Here is a 10,611-nt window from a genome sequence, read left to right as displayed (position 1 = left end):
CCTCCACCCCATGCGCTGGCCCTTACCCCAAAGTCACGCCCAGTCCTCGTTCCCCATACCAGCCATTTCCAGCCCTGGCCATTCACCGTGGACCAGGTGAAGGCTGATCTTTGAAATATGACCAGCTCCATCCTCTTGCTGGGCTCAGTGTCTGCACTGGGGGAACAGCCAGACCTGCATGGGCTCCCACATGCCCAGACCCTGGCAGGCCCCAGAGCAGGGCTGAGTCCCAGTGCCCTGCACCACAGCTCGTAGTACCTCCCCTCCCATGCCATCGTCCTCACTCACGAGCACCACCAAGTGCATTACTCCCTGACCAGGTATGCAGAGGAGCTGCTGGAGGGCTTCTCTGCTCACCCCTTCTGCCTCAAACTCTACCTTGGTGCCAGCCCACAGGCACTGCCACATTCCCTCTGTGTGAGGTGCTGGGTGTCTCCACATGACCTCCTCTGAGCCCACGCAGGGACCCCCAGGGTGTAGGTCTGCTTGGAGCTGGCCACCAATGCTTGGCTGTGCAGTCGCAGGGGATCTCAATGAGGCCACACTTGGAGAGAAGGTTGTGATTGTCCATGGTCAGAGTAGGCATGAGGATCTGCCTGGCAGTCAGGAAGGGCAGAAGAGGACAAGAGACAATGAGGACAAGAAGCTAGAAGGGAAATTTCAACTGAGGTTTAAGAAAACAACCAGTCACTTTCATAGTTGATTAGCACAGAGTGTGGGGCTCAGAGGTTTTCAAAACTCAAGTGGAAAAGCACTGACCAACGTGATCCTACTGACAAGCTCTCCCTGCTCAGAGCACATCGTAGCACTAGACACCTCCATTGGTTCCTTCTGACCCTTCTTGGCAGTATCTCTGGAGATTGCCTAGCCTAGTCTAGAGCAGGTTGCCCAATACAGGGTCCAGCTGGGTTTTGAGTATCTCCATGGATGGAGACTCCACAACCTCTCTGGATAACCTGTTGCAGTGATCAACCACCCTCAAAGTAGAAAAGTGTTTTCTTGTGTTGAGATGGAAGTTCCTGTGCTTCAGATTCTACCCATTGTCTGTCACTGGGCAGCATGGAGAAGAGTCTGGCTCCCTGATCTTCGTTCCCTGCCATTGGGTATCGATACACATTGATGAGATCTCCATGAACCTTCCCTTCTTCAGGCTAAAAAGTCCCAGCTCTCTCAGCCTCTCCTTGTGAGAGATGCTTGTGTGCCTTCATCATATTTGTGGCCCTTTGCTGGACTCACTCCAGTAAGTGCATGTCTCTTTCGCTGGGCATCCCAGCACTGGACATAGCACTCCAGATGTGGCCTCACCAGTGCTGACTAGAGGGGAAGGACCACCTCTCTCGACCTGCTGGCCAAGCTCTCCTGAATGCAGCCCAGGAGGCTGTAGGTCTGCTTTGCCACACAGCCACACTGCTGGCTCGTGGCCAGCTTGGTTTCCACCAGGACCCCCTGATCCTTCTCTAGAAACGTGCTTTCCAGCCAGTCAGCCCCCAGCCTGTACTGGGCCATGGAGTTATTCCTGCCCACGGGCAGGTCTTTGTGTTTCCCTTTGTTGAACTTCATGAGGTTCCTCTCTAGCCAGTTCACCAGCCTGCCCAGGTCCTTCTGAGCGGCAGTGCAACCAGCCGGTGTATCAGCCACTCCTCCCAATTTTGTATCATCCACAAACTTGCTCAGGATGCCTTTGGTCCCATCATCCAGGACTGTAATGAAAAGTTGAATAGAATGGGACCCAGTAACAACCCCTTTGCAACACCACTGCTGATTATCCTCCAGCTGGACTTTGTGCCACTGGACACAACCCTCTGGGACCAGCCATTCCATCAGTTTCCAGTCCACCTCCTTTTCCACTTATCTAGACCATATTTGCTCAGCTTGTCTATAGGGGTATAATGGGAGACAGGCTGACAGCTCCCTGCATCCTCCTCCTTGCCCTGCTTCAAGATAGGTTTTACCTTTGTTTTCTTCTAGCCCTCACGACCCTCGCTCAGTCACCACGACCTTGCACACATGGTTTCAAGTGGCCTACAATGACGTCAGCCAGCTTCCTCAGCACTCATGAGAGCATCCTCTCAGGTCCCAAGGACTTACGCATGTGCAGTTTGCTTAAACGTTCCCTAACCTGAGACTCCTGCACCAAGAGAAAGTCTTCCTTGCTCCTTGCTTCTGGTCTTGGGTGCCTGGGATTCCTGAAGGTTGGTCTTACCAGTAAACTCAGAGAGGAAAAGGCATGGAGTACCTTGGCCCTTTCTGTGCTCTCTGTCACTAGGGTCTCTGCCCCATCTAGCAGTAGGCCTGCATTTTCCCAAGCCTTCCTCTTGCTCCTGGACTGTTGTTGAATCCTTTGTTGAGGCCTTTCACATCCAGGCTGAATTACCAGATTGAACTCGAGATGGACGTTGACTTTCCTAACACCCTCTCTGAATGCTCAGGAGGTTCTCGGTGCCCTCCAGAACCCTCCTGGGTGTCTTGTGCCCTGCTGTGCTGCCCCTCGGGCAGGTGCCTGACTGGCTAATGCCCCCCATGAGGACCAAGGTCTGTGAACGAGAGGCTTCTACTTCTCTGAAGAAGGCCTCATCTGCTGCTTCTTCCGAATACGGTTGGTCCACAGCAGACACCGACTACGTTACCCACGTTGGTCTGCCCACTTATCCTGCTCCATCAGCTCTCATCTGGCTCATCGTCTGTCACAAGCAGAGCTCCATGCTTTCCTGCTGCTCGCCCACATACAGGGCAACTTCCCCTCCTCACTGACCTGCCCCGTCCTTCCTCAAGAGCCTCCATCCAGCCATGGCCACATTCCAGTGGTGTGAGCTGTCTGACTGTGTCTCTGGTATCTAAGTCAGATTACAGCTCAGGAACTGCCCACAGACTCCAAATTCCTCCTGTTTGCTCCCCTCTCTGTGTGCATTCCTGGACAGGCACAGCAGAGGTGTGCCCAGCCATGCTGATGTCCCTGCTCAGATTGAGGGCTACTTGGCAGGTGTCCATAAGCAGCCCTGCTTGTACCCTTTGCTTCACCTCCAACTTCCTTTTTCCCTGATTCCCCCATCCCAAGTTCTTCCCTTTGGTCATCCTCAATGCCTCTCATACAAGAAGCCCACCTCTGTTTTCACTTTACCCACTGGCCCTGGCTTTGCTTGCCTGTTGCTCTCCTTTGGTGTTTCTGGGATGGCTGCCTTGGGAATTCTTACCTTGGTCAGCAAGTCCATTAAACTAGTACCTCCTTTTATGATCCATCATGTCCTTCAGTTCCTCATGCTGTCGTCTTGTTCGAGGCACCACAGGACAGGGTGAGCCACCTACACGCACCCATTAACAGCTGACACAATGAAGCTTCAGTTCTGGGGGACCTCGAGAAACTCTGAGATTTCTCCAAGAGAAAGCTCACCAAGCTTTACAAGGAGAAGTGGCCAGTTCTGCATCAGGGCATGTATCAGGGCAAGCTTGGAGCTGATGGCTGAGGAGTGTCCCTATGGAGAAGGCCATGGTCACTACAAGGGATGCTCTAGGAGCCAGTGGAGCATGCTGGGCACGAATAAGGCCAGCTGCATATGGGGCTGAATTAGGAGGAGCGTGGCGACCCAGACAAGGGCAGTTACCTCCCTCCTTGACTCAGCACTGGTGTGGCCACATCCAAAATAATGTGTCCTGGTGTGGGGCTCCATGTTCTGCAGGAGTGGGGAGGAACTGGAGAAGGTCCAGAGGACGTCTGCCAAGATGGGGTGAAGGGGCTGAATCACATGACTCGTGCAGAGAGGCTGAGGGACCTGGGCTGCTTTGGCCTCATGACATAGAGGCCAGAGCAATGTTGGAGTAGCCTGCAACTACTTGAAAAGTGGTTTCAGAGAGGATGAAGCTTTTCTTTGTAGAGGAAGAGGCATGAGAAAGGAAAAGCTTTGGAGGCTGAGACTAGACATGAGAGAAAATGAAATGTCACTTGAAGGGTTATGCCATGGTGCAACAAGAGGTCACCGGGGCTGGCGGTGTTTGTCTGTGATCAGCCCATGGCTTTCTGTTTCAAAGAGAGACATCGGTACAGGCAGGGACCTGTGAGGGTGACAGCAAGGTGGGGAAGCGGATAGTGGGTCTACAGCCTGCAGGGAAACAGGTGCAAGTGTGGGACAGTGTAGGGCATCCTGTGGTGGAGATGGCCAACAACGATAGCCGTGCAAGAAATGGTTTAGAGAGAGAGATAGGAAGAGATAGGTAGAAACGCAATTAAGGAGCTGATTAAAGAATTAACGTGACTTCAGAAAGATGGGGCAAGTTTCTAACTCCCTGACGCTCAAAGCAGCAACCAGATGGGTGGACGGTATTTGAATGAACAAAGAGCAAGGGGAGTGGGAAATCTGGCCAGCAATGGGAAGGGCAAATGTCCCAATACATCTGCTGAAAAGATGCCCTTAGACATGGTCATTTAACCAGGAGAGGTAGGAACACCTGAAAGATGAGGGACATTAAATATGCAACGTAATATAATAGATAGAGTAGTCGTAATGCAAGTACAGGAGATGACTATTTTTTCTCCTATGATCAATGCAATTCCTGCAAATTCCCATTCTGACATGGTGTGAAAACATTGCCATTATATTAGAAGTACTCCATTGTTTCAGCTGATGAAAATGTGTTTATATATGTTTTTTTAATGTTGCAGATTTGTTCATCTTTCCAGGCAGACCTTGTCTGTCTGACCATAAAATATCCAGGGCCACTTTTAGAGACCTGAGTGTACCTGAGGTTTTGCACGGGACTGGCAGCTATCAGACAGGATGTGTGGGAGAGCAGAGCTTCTCGGGAGCTACAGTTTCAGGCTGGGCAGGGGGTGTCCAGGGCATCTGTACTGGCAGGAGGTGCCTGTGTCCCCATAGCTGAAGGCATTTGTGTCTTACATCTAAACCCAGTTCTGGAAAAAACCTTCCTTTTAAAAAAAAAAAAAAAGAACAAGGACACAAATTCCCCCCATTGACCAGTATATTAAAACACAAGAAAATAAAACAATGAAGATTTTAAAAGCTGAAAAGTGTTTTTAAACATTTTCTTTGCTTTGCATCTTCATGTTTAGTTCTTTGCTTTATTTTTATTGACATTTTCTAAACATGTCTCTTATCAGGCTGGCAGCATTTTAAAAAAGGTCATTTTGTGTCTTGCACATGTTACAAATCTGTAATATAAAAACTCATCTACACAGTGTATGTAGGTGAGCAGGCACTTCTTTATTGCAGTGCTGGACGCACAGGAGATCGCTCCACCTCGTGTGCGTGCTTAGTTTCTCTGCTACAAAAGTTATATACAATCAAAGTATACATATTCATCATATTTCCAAGAAACAATTAACATATTCATACAATTTCCAAGAACTCATTAATATATGTAAATGCTCGTGACGCATGCGCCTTCAGGTATACAGGTGGTCGTCTAAAGGTCCTCTGGTGGTCGGCCATAGTCTTCCTCATGGTGTCCTTTAGTTGAACCCAATCTTTGCGCATGCTCAGGTTGGTTGCAAAATCCCATTCTTGGAATCTTCTTTAGTTTTCCCCGGTTTACTGACCAGGCCTACAACTTATCATTCTCTTGACAAGCAAATTCTACCTCTTCACAATGCTACATTGTTCAACAGTTAGTTTATGAATAAATCACAGATAAATCATACCTAGTTACCTTCATACAAAATATATATGTAATTTAATTTTTATTAATCGCTCTTTGGACTATACTATTCTATCAATATCCATACTTAAAATAATCAATGGTTATTTCTATTAATATCTATTGATCGGCATTCTTGATATTCAAATCAAGATGGGAAAGGTAAGGAATTTTCCAAGCAGCATCATTGGTGCATATCAGGTCACATGGTCACAGGACTCAAGCAAGACTTTTCTATTCAATTCTTCATTGTTCCATCTCGTTACTATTAGTTCCTTAGAATGGAACAGTGACTCCCTGGTGAGGTTCCTATGGTTATTGTTTCTAACTTCACAATCCTAACTTATGCATTTGTATCTTATTATTTCATTTATTAATCAAATTTAACCTTTCTATATGATCATATTTTGATTATTTTAAAAAAATCAGAGTATTTACAACACACAGAGCCCTGTGCCCCCAAGACAGTTCCTGCTCAGGACTGTCAATGATACCCCTCAGTCTTTGCAGAGAGAGAGTCACACGGTGGTCTTGACGTCTCTTTGCTGGCTTAGATGTTAGTTTAGGTGGTCACATGCAGCAGAGGAAGATTCTTGTCCCATAAACATTTGCTCTGTTGCTGTCAGAAAAAGGGCCTGACATTATAGGATCAATTCAAGTCGGAAGGGACCTTGGGAGTTTTGCAGTCCAACCTGCCAGAAAAAAGTGTCCGACCAGGTTGTTTAAGGCTTGGTCCAGTCAGAGTTTGAAAACCTCCAGGGACGGAGTCTGCACAGCATCTCTGTGTGACCTGCTCCAACGCTTGGCTCAGCTCATGGTGAAATAGACTTCCCTTATCTCCAGGCTTAATCTCTCCTCTTTCACCTCCCACCTACAGTCTATTGTCCTCCGGCCATGCACCATGGTGTAAAGCCTCTTCCTCTATTCTCTAGAATGTTTTTGTAGCAGGCAGCAATGAGGTCCCTCTCAGCCTTCCTTTCTCCAGGCTGGACTAGCTCAGCTCCCTCAGCCTCTCCTCATGGGAAAGGTGCTCCAGTCCCTGACCATCCTGGAGGTCCTTTGTTTCAAGCAAAGTGATTCAAGCTCTGAGCCCAGCAGGAGAATGGAGATGGACAGGCAGGAAAATTCACCTGTAAACTTGGGGTGTGCTGCCAGTGTTGGAAACAGCCAGCGAGAAAGGCTGAGGGGTTACAAATGCCCTGGCCCACCTTCCCCAACTCTCCATGCCTCCAAAAGCACAGAGCAGCCTCATCCCTCCCGCGGCTGCAAGTCTCAGCTGCCTTCCACGAGCCCTGGTTCTGCACCACCAACCCCCTCGCGTGAGTCCGCACCCTGCATGGTCCAACAGCTCAGCTAACTTTAGTGTGTTCTTCTCCCGAGCACTTTCAAGCCCAGCCCAGTCCCTCTCTGGCTCTCCCCATCACTTCCCACCTCCCACCCATCTCTCCCCTACCCAGCCCAGAAAAGCAGCCCATTCTGGGCTGACCCCACGGCAGTGCCCACTGATGGGTGCTGCAAAGCTCTGCGCACTCAACCCCCCAGCCCCAGCCCCTCTGGAAGTCACTGTAACTCCTGGGGGGCAGAGAGGTGTCTCAGCCTTCCCATCAGCTCCAGGGCTGAGGGCCAGCCATGGCATGAGGAGACAGAGGCCAGTGTCTCCCTGTGCCCCCTGCTCCTGTCTCCAAGACATCCTTGTCGTCCAATGCCAGCAAGACCCTCTGTGCCAGTCCCTCTCCCGGGAAAAGACTCCTGGCCCAGGGGCTCCTCAGGCTGCTCCGGCTGCCCCAGCAATAGAGAAGCCTGCCCCGAGCTGGTGCATGCAGAAATAGGTTTCTCTTGGTGATTTATTGCCCCCCTGGAAGCACAGAGTTGCTCCTTTGCTCTTGTCCAGGGATGTCCCTGCCCCCAGAGAGCCTTTTCCCAAGGAATTGTGTCCGTGCTGGCCTGGCTGGCCTCTCTTGCCCCCTTGCTGTGCTCCCCACAGGACCCCAAGCTGGCAGTGGTGCTCTGCAGAGCGAGCAGGCTGTGGTGCCTGCAAGCCATGCGGAGCCAGTCCCAGGCAGATCCCTGTGGATCATTCACCATCTCCCGGGACACTGGGAACCCACAGGTGAAGGCTCATCCCAGGCCCATTCCCTAACACGTTGCCCCATGCCCTTCTCCCCTGAGCCCATGGAGAGCCCAAGCAAAGCAGCATGACCTCGTAAGGGCAATTTCTTCAACCTGACCTCAGCTTTGGAAGAACCCAACCACCAGACACCGGCAATGAGGAAATCCCCTTTTATTACGGAGACACGACACGGGAGGCTGTACCATTGTGCCAGAAACATGCAAACAGGCCTCTGGGTCAGACGGGCTGGGTTCGTGCCTCTGGTGGAGTGGAGTGGATGCAGCCATTCCTGGATAAACATTGTTATCACACATAAAATGCCCAAAGCACAGGAGGTTCCAAGGTGGATTTGAATGACTTGTAAAGAGACACGGGCAGGTTAATGCTTCTGAGAGACTACTGACAGAATCAGCTTCTTCAGTGTGACCTTCAGCTCCTGGTACCTCATGCTGTAGATGAGGGGGTTCACTGCTGGAGGCACCACTGAGTACAGAACTGCCACCACCAGGTCCAGGGATGGGGAGGAGATGGAGGGGGGCTTCAGGTAGGCAAACATGGCAGTAGTGATAAACAGGGAGACCACGACCATATGAGGGAGGCACGTGGAAAAGGCTTTATGCCGTCCCTGCTCAGAGGGGATCCTCAGCACAGCCCTCAAGATCTGCACATAGGACAGCACAATGAAAACAAAACACCCAAAGTCCACAAAGATACTAACCACAATAAGCCCAACCTCCCTGAGGTAGGCATCTGAGCAGGAGAGCTTGAGGATCTGTGGGATTTCACAGAAGAACTGGTCCACAGCATTGCCTTGGCAGAGTGGTAGTGAAAATGTATTGGCTGTGTGCAGCAGAGAAGTGAGCAACCCACTGCCCCAGGCAGCTGCTGCCATGTGGACACAAGCTCTGCTGCCCAGGAGGGTCCCGTAGTGCAGGGGTTTGCAGATGGCAATGTAGCGGTCATAGGCCATGATGGTCAGAAGAAAATATTCACCTACCATTGAGAAGGGAAAGAAAAAGACCTGGGCAGCACATCCTGCAAAGGAGATGGCCCTGGTGTCCCAGAGGGAATTGGCCATGGCTTTGGGGACAGTGGTGGAGAGGGAGCCCAGGTCAAGCAGTGAGAGGTTGAGGAGGAAGAAGTACATGGGGCTGTGGAGGTGGTGGTCGCAGGCTATGGCGGTGATGATGAGGCCATTGCCCAGGAGGGCAGCCAGGTAGATGCCCAGGAAGAGGCAGAAGTGCAAGAGCTGCAGTTCCCGCGTGTCTGCGAATGCCAGGAGGAGGAACTGGGTGATGGAGCTGCTGTTGGACATTTGCTGCCTCTGGGCATAGGGACCTGTGCAAGGAAGAAAAGTCATTGAGAAGCTAGGGGAGACTTTTCTGAGCAAAACCAAAGCAATTTCCTTCAGACCCTCCCCTTGCTACACACCCTGCTCCCCTGATTTACTTTTCTAGGAGACCTTCCTTCAGCTCCATGGCTGAAGCACTGGTTTGGTGCTGCCTGAATATGCTGTGAGAAGTGGGCTGCTGAGGTTTCAGCCCTGTTCTGCAGCAGTGAGTTCACGGGAACGGTGGAAGCAGGGGCCAGTCCTGGTGTTCAAATATGTCAGATGAAACCACCCCTAATGCAGAAGAGCTTGTCAGCATCTGCATTCCCAGTGCTAAGGAACGAGGTTGGCAGAAAGCAGACTGAAAGTTTTCTCTTTGTTTTTAAATTCCCCCATCTTGTTTGAGGATGGTTTTGGGATTTCAGAAACCCTCAGTATTTCTGTTGCATGCAGTGAGAACACAGTGAAAGCAAGAGGATTGCCTTTGGGTTAGAGCAGAGCGAGGGGAGCTGGTCTGTCCGTCAGTCTGAGATGCCCTGGGTTTGCGTCTTTCTGAGACTGAGGGCGATCCCACTGCTTTGTTTCTGTGAAAAGCCCCCAGACACTGCTGAGAGCGGAGGGATCCACTGCAGACCATTAAATGTCTCACTCTTTCTCGACGTCTCAGCAACCCATTTCTAGCCAAGGACACACACGGCTTATTTCACCAACCCAACAGCATTTCCTTGGTCATAACATCTCTGTGCTTATCCATGGTGCTTTCAGATAATACAAAGATTTGGGACAGATTTGCATCCTGGAGGGCAGCTCACAGCATGAAGGATACCTCAAGGAGATACCTATGTTTTTCATGATGGAGTCTCACTAAGGGAAAACTAGCTCATTCCCCAGCCCCACAGACTGCACTGTCCACAGCCTCACAGGTGTGAGGAAAGCTGGGACCCTTGTTCCCATGGACACACTTGCATGGAAGGACGCACAAGATCAGTGTGTGACTCTGCAGATGAAACTCCCATCCCCAGAGAGCCTGACAGCAAGAACGAAGAATCCGAGTTCACATCCCTGATATCATCCCTGGGAGAAGGCAGTCCTGTCCCTCTGATGGTGCAGCAGGAAATACCTGCTCTGGAGCACATTTTCCTCCTCCAGAGGAAAACCCTCCCAAAAGATCCCATAGTCTGTGGGGTGTAAAAGCTTTTGGAGAGTCATGTAGGAACCGCAAATCCATTCCCCTTCAGCCAGATACTTACCGTGTCAAGGGCTGTGAAAACATCTTTCCAAGTGAGCTCTCAGCATCCTCCCATTCCAGACTGCCTTTAACCTCTCTCTGCCTTGATCCTCTCCCCTCGGTGCCTGCAGGCAGTGCCCTCAGCCCTGCTGTGCTCTGCAGAGGAGCTGCTCCTGGCCAGAGCTGTCTCTCCTCAGCGCTGCCCGCTTGCCATGAGCTCCCTCCATCCCAGGAGCCCGGCCCAGCTCAGCAGCAGAGGAGCAGCCCAAGGTGGCACTTTCTCTGCCCCTCGGGACT

At 50.9% G+C, this 10,611-nt stretch overlaps 1 protein-coding gene across 1 annotated transcript; it reads right to left on the bottom strand.

Annotated features, from left to right (window-relative positions):
• Positions 1-8,135: 8,135 nt before the first annotated feature.
• LOC132321487 (olfactory receptor 14A16-like) lies at positions 8,136-9,071 on the bottom strand. The gene has a single exon (XM_059834978.1). It carries the CDS (start codon positions 9,069-9,071, stop codon positions 8,136-8,138), a length of 936 nt encoding a protein of 311 aa, XP_059690961.1.
• Positions 9,072-10,611: the final 1,540 nt, after the last annotated feature.

The sequence above is a fragment of the Gavia stellata genome, unplaced genomic scaffold, assembly GCF_030936135.1.
Source record: "Gavia stellata isolate bGavSte3 unplaced genomic scaffold, bGavSte3.hap2 HAP2_SCAFFOLD_42, whole genome shotgun sequence".
Lineage (NCBI taxonomy): Eukaryota > Metazoa > Chordata > Aves > Gaviiformes > Gaviidae > Gavia > Gavia stellata.
This window is presented reverse-complemented; position numbering and strand designations above follow the sequence as displayed.